The sequence below is a fragment of the Cryptotermes secundus genome, unplaced genomic scaffold (assembly GCF_002891405.2).
Source record: "Cryptotermes secundus unplaced genomic scaffold, Csec_1.0 scaffold816, whole genome shotgun sequence".
NCBI lineage: Eukaryota > Metazoa > Arthropoda > Insecta > Blattodea > Kalotermitidae > Cryptotermes > Cryptotermes secundus.
Window position 1 is genome coordinate 120864 of NW_019724601.1, and position 23228 is coordinate 144091.

Sequence of the window (23228 nt, forward strand, 5' to 3'; positions counted from 1 at the left end):
ACAATTTGTGAATCCCAAAGGTTCACTGCCACCTGTCACTAATCCCTATCCTCAGCAAGAAGAATCCAATCCATTCTATTTATATAAGATCAATTTTAATATAAAACTTTCATATATAATTAGGTTTTCCTATTGGTCTCTTTCCTCTTTATTTTCCTATCAAAACTTGAGTATACACTTCCCTCCCCATGCATGCTACCCCAGAGCTTGCTTTACCTTCATTTGGGTGGTATTTCGGTCTGTGACAGTTGTGTGGTCCACCTTCTTGTGGAATTCAATGTCGTAGTGTGTAATCTGACCATTTCGATGCTCCACGAGAGGAACGTCCCACGTGACAGACACAACATCAGGTGTCTGGAAGTGATGTGTGATGTTAGTAGGAGGCCCACTTGGAGGTCCTTCAGGTGTCAGCAGGTACTTGATGGTTTCCTGGCCAAATCCAATGTGATTCTGACCTGCCACTCGAAATTCATACTCAACCCCTCGCTCTACAATGTAAACAAGCAAACAAATATTAGATTTAAGGTTCTTACAGTAGCGGGTTTGAAAATTAGTGTCTTCTGGCATGCAAAGTGTAGTTGTATAGACACGTATAAGCAAGGCTCTCTGGAACATCTGTATCTATCTACCAAACTACATGGTGTCATTTCCCAGAAGACAGAAGTCTCTACACAACAATGTTAGACTCGGGACAGCTCATTAAGTAAAGTGGCTGTGTACAGACCGGATGATCAGAGATAAACTCCTAACAGTGAAAGAAATTTCTGACAACTTACTATGCAGGAAACCCATTTCCCCACAACAAACTTCAGTCAGCTGTGAAGTGATTTGTAAGTTAAAACACGAATTGAGAGGCATGAACTCATAAATTCCCTACTATGCATTTAATGTTCCTTGTGCAAAGGACATATAAAGGATGGAAGCAAGTACAGGTAATGTTGTGCTTAATTAAGCACCTTGCCATGGAGATTATGTGGGGAATGGAGGTATAATTCCATACATGCTTAACTTCTGCACTAGACAGAAGTAAGTAGTGAGTTACTCCTTCAGCGTCCACCGGAAAAGAGGTTGGGTAGGCCCCAGAATTGATTTGGATGTGGTGGCACAAAACGGAAATGGCACAGAAGAGGTTTTCTTTTTTAAATTCGCTTTGTGAGGGGGGGTGAGGGGTGGGGGTGGAGTACAACTGGGTCCACTCGGCACAGCGGCCACTGATTGGCCTACTGTAGCCTGCCTTCGGTGATTATGATGATGGAGAATTTGGTGGAATGAAGATTGGTACGAGAAACTGAAGTACTCGGAGAAAACCTGCCCCAGTGTCACTTTCTCCACAAATCCCACTAGGCCAGACCAGTGATTGAACCCAGGCTGCCGTGGTGGGAAGCCAGTGACTAACCGCTTGAGCTATGACGTGGGCTATTGAAGAGAAAAATTGTGTCCCAGCAAGGGACTGAACCCTGGTTGTGCCACCCATAGCTTAGTCACAACACTATCTGCGCAATCACAGATATGTGCATGTGTACATTATTATCGAAAACGTAACTCAGTAGGACAAGCTTGTTATGATGAATACAAGGTGAAATACAGATCAACACACGAGTAATGATCTGTTTGTCATTACAGATCAACGATACACAAGGAGATGACAAAAATACTTAAGATTTTTGATGAATACCAGTTCAGCTTACCAAGATCATTGATCTTATGGGAATGGACCATGGTTCCTTTGAACATCTGTTCTATTAACACTTGATCCTTAACACCATAGCGAAGCCTGTACCCTAGAAGCTCTCCATACGTCTGGGTCGGTCGTCCCCATTCCAGCTCTATACTAACTGTTGGTTCACGTTCCAGCACTCTGCAATACGATTGGTTCACATTTAGCACCCATAAAATAATTTAGTGCCTCTGTTTGTACTGTGATGTGACATATGTAGCAGCAGCTACCTGGTTCCCATGCACAACTGCAGCCAATGTTAGAAAGAAACATAATTACAAATATTGAGAGAGTATAATTTATATCCTGGCATGTGACATTTTGTAGTCTGGAAGATGTTTACTCATTCATGAAATATTAATACAATTTAGAGGAGTCTTTCAGTTTTCACATGCAATGGTTGCTCATATTGCAGTCTTCTAGGTTGGGTCACTGTGAGGTCTTGCAGTAGGATACCAGCATTTTGAAGGAATCTGCCGCTTCCATCTTCAGGGTCAAAGTGAGTAGAGTATCCCCCTCTGAAATGCCAGTGAAGTTCTATCAGACTACATGGCGTTACATCCCCAGAAGATTGTACTTTCCAAATGACAATTTCTCTGCACAGTTTGTTGCGTTCCTTCGTGGCACACAAAACAGTTGCACACTTACTTCAGGTTTACGGTTGGTCTGTTTGGTACACCGCCTGGTGTTTTGACAGTGACTGGTGGACTGCGGTCACCGTCACCCTTCCTGGTGAGGGCTGCCACCTGCACTGAATACTTGGTGTCCGGTTGCAACCCAGTTACATTGAGCTCCTGCGCACTCCCGTCAAGAACATCGAACCTCATTGGGTCGTTGAGAAGACCTTGTCCCTACAGACACAAACCAGTATGCTGTTGTTGCTGTTGTTACGATCATCATCATCATCATCATCATGCACCTTACAGCTGAAGCCATGCTTTAGAGATTGTAAGTCTGCATTCTCTACATAAACGGACACATTGTGTTAACATGTTGTTTTTTGTTTACGTTTAATTTGACCTTAAATCCTGCTCTTTGCTCAAGAATGCCATATTCTGGGATGTGGTGTCATATAGATTTTGTGTGAATCGACGTTTTGGAGGAAGGTATCGCCTCCATCTTCAGGGTAAAAAATCCATGAGGGAGGAACAAGCGTGAGCAGGTGGCTGCAGACTGAGCCACCATTTGAAAACACCCAGCTATATAAGAGCAGGAAGGGAGGGAGAGTGAGCTACATGGGAAATCAATAGAGAGGAGAGGAGAAGGGGGGGGCAGGGCTACCAAACAAGCATTGACCCAGTAGCCTCAGGGTTCTGGCCTGCAAACTTCGTTGGGGCTAAGTCAACTGCCTAGAAAATGTGGGAGCTTTGACGTCTCACAACCCTATGGGCCTCCATGGTCTGTTTACCTTTTTTAATGAACTGGCATGGCTCAAACTGTAACTGTCTGACAACTTTTAGAGAAAATTTCACACAATGAATTTTAAGAAAATCTGTTTAGGTGCTGATACTAAGTCCATACATTCAAGCACAAAGATATGATATCCATATAAGCTAATCTATCTTTGCTTTGTAAAGAATAATTAACAATGTGAAACTTGCAGTCTTACAAACCTCCTCTTTTGTTTCCTGTACATGGATGTGATAACCACGGATGATGCCATTACGATCCTTTTCCAAAGGAGGTCGCCACTGAACACGGATTGCAGTTGAGTTGATGAATGTTGCTCGCACATCCTGGGGGTCACCTGGGACTGGAAACAACCACCATAAAAGGCTCACATATCGATATGGAAAAAGGCCAAAACAGAGAATAGAATTATCACACATACACACACTCATTCTATGTACTCTTATTGTTTATGCATCAAAATAGCTGTCAAGAACATCTACTTCTGAACAAAGATAAAATTTATTTTAGATTTTAATATATTTTGATTAATTTATATTTTAAATTAATTTACAAATAAATACATGCCATATTTGATTCAAAACTGCTCTGCAACAATTTATATAAATTTACTTGTGTTTCCCTTATTATAAAACCTGGAAGTTTATCTTCCCCATAGAAAGATGTTCTATTTCTAATCTTCCCCACAGAAAGATGTTCTATTTCTAGCACACATCATCCTTTAAACACATCAAAACTTAAAAGCACACTACAAAACATCACCTGCTCTTTTGCTTATTTACAATACCTTTGTTCCAGTCCTTGCTTTGGGGGGAATGTCCAATAAGAAACATCATTACATGAAATATAAGAGAGTCTTGTAACTGTCTCAGCTGCTGCTTTGCCAAAAGAGTTTTCATTCATTTAAAATTTATTACAGAAGTTCATGATAAAGATTTCAAATACCCATAAATACTGAAACATTAAATCGCTTCCTTGTAGTTTCTTTATATATATATAATTATTTGTGTAAACATTTGAATACCAACACATTTACAACAAACCATTCACTTATTTAACCACTGTGAACAAAGATCTGTGAACAAAGAAGCTGAAGAACATACCTTAATGTCATAATGAGATGGCACGACTACAACTACTTTTGTGAACAGAACTGAAGAAGAGAAGAAAGTGCGAGTTAAAAAATGAAAACAAAAAAGTTCATATCTGAAAAAAGCCAGTATCACACACAAAAAAGTGCCAAAAATTCTACGACAGAAAAAGTATATATATATATATTTCAAATGCTTTCTAAAAGCTCTACAGCACACAAAATATTTAATCTAAGATCCACACAATGAAGATGTGTTAGTGGCATACTCACTGAGTTTGGTAGTGCGATCGGTAGAGCGACCGGCTGTAGCAACAGATAGTCAGGGGGAAAAAAGTGGAAAAAAATTGTATTGTAAGTGAGAAAAGCATTTGTTCCTTTCTACATATCAAAAACTGTTCTGTTTTCTCAGACAAAAACGTTCTTTTTTTTTTTGTGTGAAAATGTTTTTCCCCTCTCTTGTCACCGGCAAAATATTTTGTTGTGGCTGTGATGGTAACAGTTGTTGCTGTTGTTGTTTTGTCTACTACAAAAAGAGGCATCAGGTGTGTGGCAGCATTTGTTTCCCTCTTTGTTCAGAGGGGTTCTTTTTATCAAAAAACAAAGTAAAAAATATTTTTTATATAAAAGTTTAGTGAAGGAAAAAGTTGTGACTAGCATGCACAAGTTATATACTGCACAGATAAAGAGCTACAAATAGTAGGATTCTAAAAATAAGCGCAGGAGCTGAGCAGGAGAGTGAAATCAAAATGGGTTCACATAAATGATGGACAAAAATAAATTAACGAGTACAGACCAAATATAAGAATCAGAAATGGTAATAACTGCACAAAATAAATTTTTTTAATAAAATATAAATAACAACAGGAAATTTTCTGATGTTCAGTCTTTGAACTGTCCAAACTCAACAGTTGAAACAACATAAACAGTGAATCACTCTGAAAGCCTAAAATTGGTACTAGGAAATTTGATCATATGAAATAATCTGGAGAGTATGAATTCAAGTAAAATAATGAAACCAAAACAGAAGAAAAACAAATTCTAGAAGCAAGTTAATTCTCACACTCGCACACACACGCAGCCATATTTACAAAAAGAAAATCCCTCACCTGCTATAAAATATCAGAAACACACGCACACCAGCATGACGAACAGACTAGCAAATCCAACTTCAAGGGAATACTGACCCAATCAAACAGTTATTAACAACATCAAAATTGTTGGCTTTCACTATATTTCAAAAAATAAAAGTAATGATGGATGCTAACATTTCACATAATATTTACAACAGTAAATAACATGTCAATTAACTTTTTATCCAGTGTAAACCTATAAATGAAAACATAAAACACTTTCTACTGTTTATGTGTAATTTAAAGCTAACAGGATTTAGTTGCACTGAGTGTTGAAGTTGTTCCTTTGTTTTGGGGTGTACCTTACAGTCACCATCTTCCAAGTAAGTGAGGCAACCTGAAATACAGGACTTACAATGCAAATGAGAGTAGGGGTGTCAGTTGTGGTGCTATCTAACTGAAAGGGGCCATGTGGTTATGATGAAAGTTTGGACTTAAAGAGGTGAGATACCAGATTTTACTTACATTTCAAGTTCTCATAGCAGAGACCATGAAGAGTATATAAAGGGTTTTGTTAAAACAAAATTGTAAAGAAGAGTTATGTCTCCTGAGATGTAACAATATGAAGTGTACTGAAAGTCAACCAACGTTTTGGAGGAACCTGTCACCTCCATTTTCAGGGTCAAAGAGTGAAACAAGCAAGAAATTAGCACAAAGCAGGTACCATGCATTTTCCTCTGAAATGTCAGTCGACTTTCAACGACTACATGGCACTATATCACCGATGACAGAACTCTTCATAACTGTTACTGTGACAACTTCAAATCCTTTGTACTTTAACAAAATTTTGGAAAACAATAAAACATGTATTTATAATCTCATTTAAAACCAGAGTAGGGTATAGCTCCATTTTCATTGTTACAGGGCGACTAATCATTTGAGCCACAATGTTGATCAAACAATACTTTGATGATATATATCTGTAAGATATATATATACATAAATTTTGGGCAGAACTGAAGCCACTCTATCTTGGCACTGGTCCCTTCTGGGATGTGATGCTGTGTAATCTGGTAGGAGCTCACTAGTGTTATGGAGGAATGTCAAAAATTTCTGTCAGATCACATGGTTTCACATATCAGAAGATATACTCTTCAGATGTTATTCAGTTTGTATTTGTCCTGTTGGCAATATCTACTCTCACTTCTCTTCTTCTTCACCAAATATTCTCCTTAACCTGTCCCACTAGACAGCATCACATTCCACAAACCCACCCTTACTTAAACATAAAGATTTATATACCAGGCAGCATCCCCCTTACACCTTATTCACCCTGAAGATGGTGAAGGCAATGTATGCTGAAACATTGCAACAAATTTAATACATGATAAGGCTAAACCAAGAAAGAAAAATTACATATTCTGAGTACACACCACCAAACACGATAAGAATTACTGTTGTAGTACACTTAAGCAATGAAAAGACCTTAATCAGAAAGATATCAAATTATTTTGCTGAGACAATGATATATATATATTCCGATCTCTCCAGATGACTGTATAAGCATGACCACCTGCTTCCAAGTTCTTATCTAATCATCACCATCACAATCATCATATGATCTCATATGGCTCGATATAAAAATGCAGTTGAAACAAAATTTAACCCAATAACTGAATAAGCTTAAAAAGCAAGAATTTTGAGTGCTTTCAATGTGGTACATTATTAAAAAAAGATCACAGAATGAATTTGAGGAAAAGGTGTCTGCTCACAATACTAACATATGTCCTCTTGAAAATTCAATGGGGAACTGCTACAAATAAAAACATCATATATGATCACACTGTACTTGCTTCATGGTGACCAACTTATGCATTATATCCCTTCAGCGACATTGTAAGATGATGATTTCACTGAATGTGAACTTCACATGTTACTGGGTTTAGATGTTTTGATGAATTTGTTATCATATGCAAAGATGTTGGGTGTGCATAACTGTTGTTTCCAAAATGGATTTTATCATCTGGATGGCAATGAAAGGAACAAATCCCTGTTGAAATTTTGAAGGACTTCATGCCATAGAGGAAACTGCTGAAGAATTCTCACAGATTGTTCCCACTCTTTTTATCCTCCCTCCATGCAATCCCCTTACTCTGTCCTTCCTATTGGCTGGATTACTCATTCTACGCTAACATTTGGCAGAGGGTCCCAGCAGGCAGGCTAGGATGACAGAATGGAGGACAGGCTAACAACTCTTATCTCCGTGTTTATTATCCAAGTATCCGTCAATAAAGCAACGATTTAAAAGACGTTAGGAATATGTTTCATGTTAAAAATGTATTTCAATATGCTTTGATGTTGTTAAAATCTTTACATGTCAATAGGATATTAAAAGCGTATTCTATACATTAAAAATGACTAGCAAATTTTCTAAAATGTCTTGTCATATATTTCTTCCAATTTTACAACATGTTTTGGCCATATGGGCCATCATTAGGTAACTTCTTTTCTTTTGGGGAGACCACTCCACTGTACACCTACTCACTGTACTTCCATGCACGTCAATATTTTGTTTCTATCTCATGAGTATACAGATAGACTGAACTAGTGATACATACGACACATAAAAACTATGACAGCCGCAACAGAATGCAATGACCGCGTTCTGATCATGATGTGAAACATTATTTAAGATTATTTTATACGGACTTTTGTCCATCAGCTCAGTTCATTAAAAATTTTGTTATTTTTGTCTTCAGATGAACAGATACAAGAGACAACCTATTCTGTTGTGCCTCTCAGTACATCTAACCTCATACTATGGATGGTGCTATAAATGAACAGTCCATGCCTTGAAAGCAGCCCTACCAAATGGCCCAAAAGAATAAGTTTTCTTTCATACACTGCTCACCTGAGGATGGAACTAGAACAATTTCTTAAACACAGTGGTTTTAACAAACTCAAATACCAGAAAAATACAAAATAATAATTTTAAACCTTTGATAGCTGCATTTACAGCTAGTTACATTTTAGTTTAAGCACTGTAACCCTTTCCATGCTGAGCTTTACTAAAAAACAAAAATTTTCTGTTTTTGTGTATTTCAGTGTCCATGTAAGAGAGTACAATTGCCACTGCAGAAAAGTCACAAACACATTTAGCCATTAACATTCTGAAGGATGAATTTCTTCTAAATAATACTGAGTAAATCACTTCTCACTTCAAACAAAATGTGCTACATCTCCATTATGAAGACCAACAAGTTAATGCTGTTTGGGGTAACAAATATGGTTTATTCTGAGAATCACATGAAACATATGAAAACACTCTGCAGACAAAGCGCAAATTTATTTTAATGTTAAAGCAGGTGGTACATATGGTAACCACTGTGCTTTAAAGGGGTAAGATGTAACAGTGACATACTTTCACTGACTGTCATAGACAACATTAAATGCAGAGCAGTTTTCGTGTAAGCAAATGGAAAGGGTTAATAAAACATTACTCTTTCCAAACAAGCTCTAAAGTTTGTGACGATGGTACACTGCTACAAGTATTCTGTTTTTGGGCATTATCCATCATCCTGTCTATTTTCTATAAAAAGCCCTGTTTATTTTTCAAAACACAACGTTTCGGAGACTGGATTCTGTCCCCCGTCCTCAGGTAAAACCTACTCAGTTGGGTCCAATAGATAGAGCTAGTCCCTATCTCTGGTCCAGAGAGTAGGTTTTACCAGCGGACGGGGACAGAATCCAGTCTATGAAATGTGGCATTTTGAAAAATAAACAGGACGATGGATAAAGTCCAAAAACATAATACTTGCATTACACTTTCCCCATGTAATGTTGAGCAGAAGAATCTGTATAGAGCAATACTGTCTGCTTAAGTGTTTGTCCAACTGCAGAAGGTCACTGCCATTCCAGAGCAGATAGGCCATTCCCTTGAAGTGGAGCAGACATGTGAACGTCCGACATGCACAAGAAGTAGTAATAACAAATGACAGAGAGAGAAAAAGATACTCTTTCCAATCCATGATGGCATCAGAGGTTGAAAGCACGCCAAGTGAACATGTCCCGAACGTGTATTGGTATTCAAATGTGATCCATGTGCAAATTAATAGAGTAGTAGTAGTAGCAGTAGTAGTAGTAGTAGTAGTAGTAGTAGTAGTAGTAGTAGTAGTAGTAGTAGTAGTAGTAGTGGTAGTGGTAGTGGTAGCAGTATACAAATAACTGGACACAACAAAGTAACACATAAGCCTATTTTGGTGCTTTATAAATGTAAAATGTGTAGACAATCTACAGACACAACTACATACAATGGTGCACAGAAGGGTAAATACAGTCTGTTTTGGAAGTCTGAAAGGTATTAATCAAAATGTGCAATTTTACTCTATTTAATTAATCAAACTATATCATTGCACCAACATAAAATATGTTTCAGACTTTTAAAATAGACTGTACTGGAGTGTTCTCTTTCTCTTTTGTGTGTGTGTATAACTCACAACACGAGTAAACTGTTAAAAGAAGTGTATATGCAAACTTCTGGACTTTCTAAAACATTACTAATGATTTCTCATACATTGCAGTGCAAAGTGAAAAAGTGTTTATTATAAGCATTAGTAATTGCCATCGTTACTTTGTTTTCATCATAACTCTTACATTGTTTACAACCATGACACACCATATTGGTTGCTTTTTGAGCTCAAGTCATGTTACCTGTTTTGACGAACATCGCAGTTTACTGAATACAATGTCATGCAGTCTAGTGAAGATTACTGGAGTTCTGGAGGTAGGAAGTGTCTGCACTCTGGTGCTGAAGAGTCAGCTGACTAGCTAAACTTCTACAAGACTATATAGTGTCACAGTCACACTTGTGAGAACCTCAAATCCCATCCCATTTCTGTACATCAATGCAAATGCTGACAAATTAATTTGGGAAACAAGCATCTTGAAAATCCTCACTGGTTAATGTCTGGATTGGATAACTAGCCCAATCATATACCACCCACTGTCCCAGATATTTACACACGAACCCAGTGACTATACAAGACATTTATCTTAAAAATGTTAATTAGGATAAAGAGTATGGTCTTATGGGTTGTAACATCATGTTGTTTGGAGACAGCCCAAAATTTCAGAGAAATATAACACTTCCAACTTCCGGGTAAAAGGGTAAACAAGCAAAAAGTTTGATGCCAGGTTCCGTTTGTTTCTTGCTTGGTTTACACTTCAACCCTGAAGACGGAGGTGATGTGTTCCGCTGAAGCGTTGGGCTCTGTCTAAACTACAAGGTGTTCCAACCCAGAAGACTCTTCGCAGTCACTGCTGTGAGAACCTTAAATTCGAAAACTGTGATGTTCACTGAAACGTTGAATACAGATCAAAAAGCAACCTTGCTTAACCATGAAGGCTGATATGGAACAGTCTTCATTAAACTGCAATATTCTTTTTATCATACAACAAGTGCATTTTAACACAGCTACTTGACATATAAGTATAGTGACAATTACTGTTCTCTGAAATGTGATGCCATGTAAGCTAGAGCAAAAGGAACCATCATCAATTTGTGCAGTTTTAGTGGAACCTCAGTGTTTTGCTTTGCATATGTTGCTCTCACAGTTACGCTGCTAGTTTTCATGTGTTAGGTTAGGAAGCTAATATTGTTTAACTATTCACATCACCACACAGACAGAGGCAGCAGGTTGGTACCTCTCTACCAAACTATATGATGTCACATCACAGAGTTTAACTGTGGCTGCTACTTGCAAGGTTTGCTCTTCCTCCTCTTCAAAACCATCAGTAAACTAAATCCTGTTTAATGACATTAAATTGAGCTGTCATGATGCAACATGTAAACAACATTATCATCCAAACCTGAGACACAAAGACTAGCAGCATAAGTAGGAGAACATATGAAGAAGCAGAATACCAACATTCCACTAAAACTGGCAAAATGACATTGACTTGAAGAGATATATCTTCTTGGAATGTTATGCCATGTAGTCTGACAGAGGTTCACCACTGTTTCAGAGAAAAATACAGCCTTCATCTTCGGAGTTGAAGAATAAGCCAAAACAGGTAGTTTTGCTGCCAGTGTTTTGCTAATTGCTGGCTTGGTAGTCTTTCAACTTGAAGATAAAGCCTGTATATTATCCCGAAACGTCACTGAACTTCTACTGGGCTACTTGGTGTTACATCTCAAAGGCGATATACTCTTCACAGTCACCACTGTGAGAATTTCTGGCAGGTAAAGACAGAAGACAAAGTTTGAGGATGGCAAGTACTAATGCTCAGGTTTCATCACGCACACGCCCACGCACATACAGACATAGCATTAACACAAATCACAAGTGCAGAATTAACCACAGTGAAATAAAGTGCCAGCTGCTGAGTGACTAAGTGTGAATTAGCACGGTGCTCTGCCTAAGTGAAGACCTCAGAAACAGGACTTGGAACAGGAAGCAGCAAGTGGTTGAGTTGGCAGGGTTCTTGTGACAGGAACAGAAATAACTTTGCATGCAAGAAAATGTGAATCTAAATTTACAAGTGGTGCAGTTATTAATAACAAAAGAAAACAAGGAAAAAATCCAAAACTGAAAAGTAAATAATAAAACTTATTAATAAAGGTGCTGTGTGTAAAAATTTTCTTTCCAAAAAACATTCACGAGATTATATAAATGTGTGCTGGTGATAGGCAAATCCAAGTCATGGCATATGTGAGAGTGAATGCTCATTACTAAACATTTACAAAAAAACAACAATTATTGGGGGGGGGGCAAGGGGGGGTTAGTGATTTAAAGAAGTTTCATCTTGAAACCAAGTGAAAGGGGTTGGGGGTTCCAAACAGGACTGACAGTATACGTATATAAAAATAGAACAAGCCATAGAAACTGACGGTTCAAAACCTCTCCCCATCATTGGCCGCTGGAAATGCTTTCGTGAGGGGAGAAAAACAGAAACACAAATTAGCATATTAGTAATAATTATTTTCTTTTTCAATCTCCTTCTTCTTCTTCTTCTTCAACAAAAGACAAAAATTATAGCTAACTCTGTTATTATCATACACTCACACACACAAAAAATATTAATAACATTTCAAAAAATCATTTGCATATGCTGACAAAAAAGATGACTTTTTAATACCCAAAAATATATTCACTTCTATAGTCAAAAATCCATTAAATTGCTTCACAAAAACCTTACTACATTCTGTTCAAAAAATTCTAGTTAATGTTGAGTTGACAGCATCATTAAACTGTGTGTTGTATATTTACTCCACTGTTGTGGTAACAGGAGAAATGAATGTCTAATGGTTCAGGATATAATAGAGGAGAAATTTGAAGGGAATTTAACACAAATGTGATATGAATGTGGGAACAACAAAATGGGTGAGGGGCAGTAATGTTGGACTGGGTCTTAAGACTTTCAAAATTGCTTCGTTCTATGACTCCTGATATATTTAATTCTACATCCCCAAGAATAAGCAATAACACCACATAGAATTCCAGAGAATTATAAGACACAATTTTTTGGATATAGGAGAATAACAATTTAGACCAATAACTGAAAATCAAGAACAAACACACTGCCAGAAGAAACTCTTCCTGTAGGTCATACAGAACAGATGCACCCCATGAACACAGTGGAACTTTATATTATGTAATTTTCAACATTTAGTGAGTTCATAAATAATGAACAATGTTTTAAAATTATTGTTAACAAACATATGTCAGTTTTTCAATTCCATCAAACAAAGATAGCAAGTCTAGATTTTTCTGCTGATGGCGAGTTAACAAAAAACATTATTGTTACTTTGGACACTGTCCTCTGTCTTTAGCTTTCTGTCATACGATGTTTCCGAAACTGGACCTGTCTCTGTCATGAAGTTCAAGTAAGAAGGGATACCTACTCCACTGATGCAGTGTTTGAGAGTAACTCTTCCTAATAGGCCCAACTGAGTAGAAATATTTCCTCCCTTACATCTGATGACAGAAAGAGTATATTTGAAAAAACTCAAGTCATGAACAGTTTCCAAAATAATAGTCATGTTTGAAGACAATAAATAATTGTAACTGATGTAAATCTTCTCTCTTAGAAATGACTGTCATGTCTTAAACCAGGCCACCCCAATTTTATACGCATATTTAAAAAGAAGTTTAGAACAATTTACTGAAATTATTTCAATACAATTTTATTTAACCAACAACCTATATAGTGAGTATAGAAGCTTTTAATAAACACTTTATTAGAATATGCTTTAGCTTTAGCTTTTATCAGCATTCAGAAGATTTATGTAGATTTTCTTCTGGTACATTTTTAACTGTCAAGTTTTACAATTATAATAACCAAAGTAGCTGAGGCAACTTTAAAAATGGATTAATCAATTAATACAAGTATTGTTTATTCATTGCACCATACAGCTGACAGAATTCATCCATGAAGAGACAGAATACATCAGTAACAATCAAAAGGATGAGGTACTTAAAACCCATTAGTGCCTTAAATGGTGAACCTTTTAAAATGTATCCTTTCTTCCATTAGATAATAAGTATTTATAAATAACATACAATCCAAATGAACACTCTCATATAGGTAATTTATTATAATCAGCAGGATAATATTTTTAAATATCAGAAACAGAATGAACCAACTCTTTTATGCATTTTAACAAAACTTTATGAGAAAGTATATTTCTGAAGAAATGTTACAAGAATCCAAGGACAGTAAACTACAGTTTGCTTACAGAGCCATCGGACTTTGGGAAGCAACCAACACTTTATGAGCCAAAATGTGTGAATACACATGACAGCAAACAGCTGATGAATACTGGCAAAGTCATCAAATATCACACCTGGCAGCATGTTTCGACCATGAGAAGATCTTCTCATTAGTGGACTCACAATTGTGTTTTTTTGGGTGGGAAGTAAAAACACTGAGTAAGACTATTATTAGTAAAACATGTAATGACTGTTTTCTTAGAACAAAACCTTCATCCAAATTTATTCACTGTCAAGTAATGATTCTATGAAGAATATTTAGAACAAAAGGAAGAGATATACTCTTAATATGTTTGATGGAATGAAATGACAATGAAATCATTACTAATCAGTAGTAGTTGCTGATTTCGTGCCTTTTCAACACATTACTTTCTGCACTGAAACAAATCAGACTGTGTTGTGTAAGATGGGGTATGTGGTGCACTGCAACGCTGTTTGCCCTTGCCCTTCCCACACTGCAACCCTCAGCCCGGGGGGATGTTGTTTGATGATGTACGTACCGTCCTCATGAGTACGCACTGTGATGGGAAAACTGGGTGGCCCATCACCGACGCTAGTGCCTGCCAGCACCCAGATGCGATATTCTGTCCACCTCTTGAGTTCATCCAGCACGAATGACGTTGCATTCAGGGTGATCACAGCAGCCTCAGAGTCCGAACGCCCATTCTCCACGACCTGCAGCTTGTAGTACACGATGCGACCATTGCTGCGCTCTGCAGGTGGTGGATCCCATGACACACGGATCGATGTTGGACCCACTGCTTCCCCAGTCACGTTCTGGGGGGGTGCCCCGGGCACTACAGTTGGGGCGGGAGGGACACCACACATTTCAACACAACCCAAGTGTATCCTGACCACGAGAAAATCCTAACCTAACCACTGCCCAGATGCAAGTCTTTTTTAAGAGATCACAATTTTGGTTCATATTTCACAAAGATTATTCATTTCCTTAGGCAAATTCTGTTCAAGATGAGAAGAAAGTGACAGACTTATCCACTGATCAAATACAAGTCTTGTGAATGATGACAAGCAACAAAAATATCATCTTGAAATGATGACAAGTGGCAAAAATATCCAGTCTTGTAAATGATGATAAGAAACTATCTACCATGCAAATGATGACAAATATGATAAAAACAATCCTGTCTTGTGATGGCAAGAAAGTAATACACCTATCCAATGCAGAAGTACAAGTCTTGATGGTGATGACAGGTAACCAACAAATCTATACATTGCCAAATTCAAGTATGAGAATGATGACAGTAAGCCCTAAGATAACCTCATTAACCTCATTGACTGCCCTTTCATTCCTGGTACAAGCTTTAGGCAAGTTTTGGGTGACAGAATTAGGAGGTAGAAGGCACAGTGAGAAAAGCAAATGGATTCAGAAACTTGTTCTATATTGTTTTGCATTAATGAACTCAGTAAAAATTGACTGGTTATAGACTGAATGGTTGGGTTTGACTCTTGACACAAGAAACAGGTTCTCTCTCTTCATAGTACTCCAGAATGGCCCACATAGCCTTCTCAAAAATTGGTAACACAATCTCTTGAACTGGTGTGACTGATTACACATCTCCATCAAGAGATATTGTGACTAACCTTTACTACCTGGGAACAGAGGACTTTAAAGATTACCATCCTCTGGTATGTGACTTTATGTAATCTGGTATAATGCCACCAATGTTCTGGAGGAAACTGCTGCCTCCATATTCATGGTAAAAGACAGAGAGTGTAGAGGTTCCTCTAAATCACTGTTAATGATCTAAAAGACTATATGGAATCACATAACAGAAGACAGTGAACATCATCGTCACTGTCATGGGAATCTTGCCTAGGGGATTTTATATCTTCTGGTATAATGGGCCTGATGGTTGGACCTTAAACTTGGTTTCTGTCAGTTACTTTATGTCCTATCTTAGGAAGCAAAGTTAGCAATGTCTATCATTCCTGATGCCCATATCCCCACACTATGTAGGAACTCCAGTTGGACAGTAAGGTACCATCTTCATGGCAGATGGCAGCAAGTCACACAGAGGGGGAAACAGAATGGAACTAGGAGTGAATCAACAGTAATAATGACCCTGCAAAGTACTGTTTCCAAAGGGCAGATGTAAATGGGGAAAGAATTATGAAGGGTATGCAGAAAGAAGGTGATTGAAGGAAGAGAATAAAACAAATACAAGTAAGAAATACAGGGAGAAATAGGGGGAGAAAAAGGAAAACAGAGAAGAATGGGCATCTATCATTATAATGGAGGTCTAGTGCTGTTCAAGGATTGTACAGCCAGGGAGAAAGAAAGGAAAGGAAGTACAGAAAAGAGAACAGGAAGAAGGAAAGGGGACCTTGAGGGCAGTAATCAATAGGCTTTGAAATATCCTACCCTGAAGAAGGCAATAGGTCCCACAGAACACTGGCACCTATCTTCCAAACTACAAAGAATAATTTTCCAGAAGACCATAACCTTAATTACTAATCGCTTTTAAATCCTCAAATCTAAAAAGAAATTAAAGCACTGAACAAATTCCTTAATCTAAAGATGTACAAACTGTGAACAGCTGAAAGAAATTTGAATTGTGAATCTTTTAAATTCAAAATCATACACCTAAACCAAAGCTAAAACCTTGCAATCTATCTGTCAGTTGCTATGATAGGGACTCATAATCTATTTTTTGTTTGGTTTGGTGATAAACTAGCCTCAAAAAGGAATTACTGCAAAATGAAACAAAGATAAGTACAAACAAAGTCAATATATTACTGTAAATGTAAACAAAAGACATACATCTAAGAAGAGACAAATTCAACTGGAACAGATGTAAATAAATCCCATAACAACTATTATAATCTGCAAGAATGTTGGAACTTACAAGATGACAAGTCAAAAGTTAATAAATTCCAACCCACATGAAGAACTTTCTAGCACCAATTAACCACAACCTGAAATATACAGAGCATAATCTATGCATCCCTAAATTTCCAAATACTATCCATGTCTCATCAAAACTCGACTTGGAAACAAATCTCTTTCACGCAATGATTCAATCAGGTGAAGCACTGTAATAGTTTGATAATGATTTGGTGTTCAGTGAAATTCATTCCATGGTTTTTGATACTGGATTTGTTAAGCAGATGCAATTCTTGTACAATTCATTTCCCGTTGGACTGCCATATCTTCAATTTTTATGGAATCCAACTATATGAAGAAGCAGAGTTAACAGTTTCTTAACTAGTCAAAAAATTCTTGACCTTTCACACAACCCAAAGGTTCATTACCACATACATAACAGCCCACTACTAGTCTCTGTCATAAGCCAGACAAACCTAGTTCACATTAGGTCTTGGGACTTCAACAGTATAAAGCAGGAATGCTACCACTTGATCATGACATTCGTGTTAGGTGGGCACTGGGAAAATACATGGTTCAAACTCCAAAAGAGTCACCAACTACCACAACAGAGGATTTTTGTGGTTTACCTCAGTCCCTTAAAGTTAATTCTGGGTGACTATCTTAAAATAGGTAATGATCATCTAATTTCAACTCCTTATTTATATACCATTCAGTACTTCCCCATTTCATTTGACACTTCATAACTTCACCAACTGAAGTTGCATCATTAAATTACATAAAAATCATGTCAATTTTACATCACCTCAACATGAGACTAAGTAACTTAAGTTTTTCCAGAGAAGCCACAAGTCACTCAGCAACAGATGATACAATCTTGTAAATTAAACAAACAGACAAAGATTATTATTTTTTGGGATGTGACACTTTCCGGTACGGTACAGAATGATGTTCTGGAAGAACCCTGACTCCATTTACAGGGTAGGGGCTTCCATCCTGAAGACAGAGAGCGTATGTTACTCTGAAGTGTCAGTAACAATCTGGCAAACTGCAGAGCATCGTCACATCATGGTCACTCCCATGAAGACCTCAATCTTATAAGAAGATAAACAGTGGACAAACAACCGGAGCATCAGATATCACCTATCTGCTTAAAATGCAGACATATTTATGTTACTTAAAATTTCCTAGGGAACAAAAAGGAACATAAGGTCTGGACATGTGTTTTCTAATAAATTCCAGCATCAAGACCATGGAATAAATGCTCCTGACACAAACCACAGACCTTGTCAACCGAGAGGTAGCCCCATTTTCGGTGTCCACTTGTGTAAATATGCAGAGTGCAAAAAAGGAAAGGGTAATGTACAGTCACTACATAGCCAAAAGGGACAAGGGAAGAAGAAAATACTGAACAGAATAAAACTAAATCAGTCTTAAGGTAGCAGTGTGATGTTTCCTGTTTTAGTAGTATAACATGTAAATGAAGAGAGGCAGGCCAGTATTGTTATTTCTGTGTTCTGTACTCACTAGCTCTAAATTACACATAACAGAAACACAAAGAAGCCCCCACTTCAGATTTCATTTAGGGGAGCAAAAGATTTCAGCACTAAATTAGGATATTTAACATTAAGATTATTGACTTGGGATCACTGAAATAGCATGTTCAATGACAGGAAATTTTAAATTGAGGAATATTACATGGGGTTCTTCTGTATAATACAGCAACAAAAATGTAAAATAAATTTTCAATGAAAAATTACAGAAATAAACTGAATATAGAGGTGATTCAATCCTTAAGTCCATCAGATATGGAAAACAATATGCTAATTATGTATATATGATATATCTTATGTAGATGACAAACATTAATAACAGTGAAATTGTGTAATTCAAGAGCAATGTTACCAACACATAACAATAACAATATTGATTTATGTCTCTCTATTAGCAATATGTACTAATTAGTCATTGATTTTCACCGACCGATGTAATACGTACAACCCAACGTGGAGAGCAAAGGCGAATACATATAAAAAAGTACTGCGTACCAAAAAAATAGGTTATGGTACGTAAGGCAGACTGTTATAAAAAATTTTTGAGTAATAGTTTTGCTCACTTTATTTTAAATTTCTGATAAGGAGAAACGTGATTAGTTTGCTTCTAGATGTGCATCTCACACGCACGCACACACACTCTCACAAACACTAATACGAAACTTTGGTGACAATAGTGGCAGTGCTGTGAGAATACAGTAATAAATAAAATTATTACTTTATATAATATACGACTGTATGGTGCCCACACAATGCACAATTAAAACGATGCAAACTGGTGCAGTGGTGTTAATACACAAGGCTGTGCTGTAACAGTGAAAAATTAAGCCATTGAATAATAATAATAATTAAAAAAATCAATATATATCAAACATTCCAGTATGTGAAGCATGCAATGCTTGGTGATGTTTACAGATACAGACAAACAGTGAGTATTACACAGCAATCAATCAATCAATCAATCTGGGTGGCTAGTAAAACTGGCAATACAGTGAAAGTGACATGGGTGGTAAAAGGTGGGTGTAGGCATACACTTTTTTTGTAGTTATGGTGGCAAGACTGTGGTGAGGGAGGTATTTTACGTAATGTATTGTCTACGGTGCTAAATGTTATATATGCTGTGAACCAGTAAGAATTTTGAACAGCAAAAAATATATATGATAATTTTATAACCTTCTATATGAAATAAATATACATCTGTGATAATTACAGCATGTGACTATACATTAAAAATGGAAATTTTAAGGTTTCATATACATATAGCTTCTTATTTATCATGTCAACCTTTATAATTATTATCTTTTCTTTTCCTTTAATCCTTTCACTTCCAAGCTCCTTCACAGACGTACTAGAAACACCATGGATGTTTGGGGAAAATGCAGTCACACAGAAGAACCAATAATACTTCCTTGGATGACCTTCAGATGACTGGAGGTACAGATAATGTGAAAGCCTATTCCTCCTTCTAAACACTGCAGCACCATATTTGATGCCATAATTGAGAGCAATGGACTATTCAATTAACAACAGGCCAATTTCTTGGCTGTAGTAGATTTAACACAAGTATGATGAGCTGATCTGATTGACTCAAGGCATGTAAAGGGTTAACCTTTATTATCTGGGTATAAGGGTAACTCTCTTACTATTATGCAGTTGGTAGCCAGGCTTTAACTCAGATCACAATGCTTCATTGGTCCATCTGTTCCCATTCTTTGCCACAGAAACTCCCACTTCACTTGTCAGTATCGCCATATAGATAATGCCTAACACTTCAAAGAAGGAACAACATTTAAATTAAACAATTACAAAGTCAATTAAGAATGCAATTTTAGTCATATCCAAAAACTCTACTGCAGTACGTATGCATCACTTAATAGCCACGTGTATCATACACATTTGTATGAGCATGGAGTAAATTGTATACCATCTTTTGGGGTTCTCTATTGTTGTATTGACAGCTAGAATACCACAGATCATGACAGACAACACGATGCAAACAATAAAGCTCCTCTATTAAGTACATGGTATGAAATAGGAAACAGATGGAAACCAACACAACAGTTACATTTTTATATATATTATACAATTATAATAATAATAATAAAAAAACAGCTTTTCAAAATTCTTACTGGAATTTGTTGCACTATGCACAATGCTTGTATGATAAACTGTAAGCTTCTCTTTTATTTTCCATCTCTTGTGAGATTAAGTGTAGAGCCTCTTTACATGGAGATGTGAGATGGTGAAGTGCTATATTAGTGATGTCACTGTCATGTGCAGCAGTCAATTCTGCATCTGCTACTTACCTTAGGCACAGCATCGTGGCTTGGTCGATGTCAATATATGTGCTCAAAACCATACATAACTAACGTTTCCTTCATAGCATAGACAATATTTCATCTCTTAATTTTTAGCAGAAAAATATATAAGAATAAATATCTGAAGAGTTAATCTGTGTAGGTGGTTAGATAGCAGGCAGTACTAATTCTGCTGGTAGGTGGGTCTGTCAACAGGTTTGTCATCAGCTGTCGTTACTTTAATGAAAAATGCTTGTTAACAGTATCTTGAAACCTCCTTGCCACTGAATATATTTAAGCAAATGAGGAACCTTCTGCTGGACATACCATGAGCCCACATGGACAATATTTACTAGAAACTGGGTTCCTACTATACTTAATTCACACATATGCTAAGAGATGGCACTATTATTCAAAATGCTCAACTTTCAACACATTCTGCTTCTTATAAACACACTGTGGCATGTGAGTAAGCAAATTACATTCTCAACACCCTTTATCTCCAGGACTGCCATACCATCCCCGCCCCTTACAGTGGACTTGATGATTTCTATTATCACACTCGACCTTCAACATTTTCCAACTAATGACAAGCTCAAGAATACATGGATTTATACATCCACTCCCCCACACATCTTCATGTCGTAGTGCTTACTTAGTTAGGCACAGGAATAACTTTACTTTAAACCTTCAACATTTTCTCCATAATATTCATGAATGAACACCATACTGAGGGTTATATATTGTCTTTAAGAGCATGTAGTCATATCTCCTTGCTCACAGATGGCATATGAGGTCCAAGGATACCTTAGAAATTTGTTTTTTCTTTTCAATTGGGCACATTTAGGGTAGAATGGCTGGTCAACAGGGACTGAACTACAACTAACTACCTGTCTGAGTAGCACCAGAGTTAGGAAGATAATGGCCAGGCCTCTGACGGCCAAAGCCTGCCACAGAACTACCCTCTAGCAACATCAAGGCCGCTTGAGGACAGCTGCAGTTGCACAGGAAACCAATAATACTTCCTCAAATGGCCTTATGACCACAAATATAAATTATTCAAAAGCTTGTTTTTGACTCTAAGCATTTTCATGTTACATTTGATGCCAACTATTGACAGAAATATTGAACAGATTACCAATTAGCTGACCTTCTTGGCTGGACAAGTTTTAATGCAAGCACCCCAAACCAATGTAATTGGTTCATGGCTTGCAAAGGGTTAAGCTTCCCTCTTTTAGTGTGTTCTACAATTTTTTTAATATATTATTACAGAACCCAGAAGACAAAAGAATGGAATATTCTGAAACCTGGTCCCAACTTACATTTAAAACATCAAGCAAGCAGGCAAGTATGTATGGTTTTGAAGCACCTATATTTATACACAATTTGCAGTAGATGGGCCTTACGAACATGTGCTAGCCAGGTTATGGATGAGCGATTGCTATGAAACCGCCCGTGGTGTTGACCATTCTGTCTTACCGTACTGCTTGGTTCGGACAGGTATTGGTGGTGTTGTGGCTCCCTCCCCACGTTGCGAACGCGCTGCCAGCCACACGTAATATAATGTGTTTGGGTATAGACCTGTCAGTGTGTAACTCTCTGCGACTGAAATACGACGGTGATGCTTTTCCTACAACAGATAAGGTTTAAAGCAAGAGTTAAGACCAGATGTGATGATTACTGTGGTTATTCAATGATGCTGTTTGCTATAAAAGTAACACTGTGTTGAATGACGTCAGAAGATAATCATGAAAGGTGAATTTGTAGTGGAAGGAAGGAGGTGGTCATGGCCTGTTATCAAGATACAATCCTGGCAATCAGTTTGAGAAAGTGAGAAAAACAACAAAATATCTCAATAAGGACAGTCAATAACATGCCTGGGACTAAAGTGGGGTACATGGCCGCACAACAGCTCAAGTGGTTAGTCATTGGCTTCCCCACTGTGGCGGCCTGGGTCTGGTCAAGTGGGGTTTGTGATGGACAAAGTGGCGCTGGGGCAGATTTTCTCTGAATACTTCGGTTTCCCCTGCCAATCTTCATTCCACCAAATTCTCCATCATCATAATCACCCGGGGCAGGTACAATAGGCCATTCAGTGGCCAATGTGCTGAGTGGACCCAGCTGGACTCCACCCCCCATTATGTGAAATGTGGGGTACATTCCAGATGCAGCTTAGAGAACTGATTATCACCATACCCTGGGAAAATTTGCTCAAGTGCTTCTGACCTCTATTTGGGAGATTCTGTCAGATGCAGTATATTAATAATACATACATACATATTTATTTCGTTCCAGAGATCTACAATTGGCAGTGCTGCCTTGAGATATAGAACATGTCAATAAAAAGTACATTTAAAATGATAAATTGTTAAAAATTGAATATCCAAGACGTTTAAAAAGGCCACATATAATTGTAGTACATTAACAGTTGTAGAACACAAACAAGTAACACATCAAACCAAATCACAGACA

The 23228-nt window shown here is 37.4% G+C and overlaps 1 protein-coding gene across 4 annotated transcripts in view; it reads right to left on the reverse strand.

Annotated features, from left to right (window-relative positions):
* Nucleotides 1–23228, reverse strand: part of LOC111862442 (tyrosine-protein phosphatase Lar) — an 805060-nt gene that overhangs the window by 21696 nt on the left and 760136 nt on the right. For all 4 annotated transcript variants that reach the window (XM_023847834.2, XM_023847833.2, XM_033750665.1 and 1 more), the window contains 7 exons: nt 22236–22386; nt 14562–14858; nt 4491–4523; nt 3331–3470; nt 2366–2568; nt 1689–1858; nt 217–488 (listed from right to left, as the gene is read on the reverse strand). In XM_023847834.2, the coding sequence (XP_023703602.1) occupies nt 217–488; nt 1689–1858; nt 2366–2568; nt 3331–3470; nt 4491–4523; nt 14562–14858; nt 22236–22386 (1266 nt within the window). The remainder of the gene's footprint in view (nt 1–216; nt 489–1688; nt 1859–2365; nt 2569–3330; nt 3471–4490; nt 4524–14561; nt 14859–22235; nt 22387–23228) is intronic.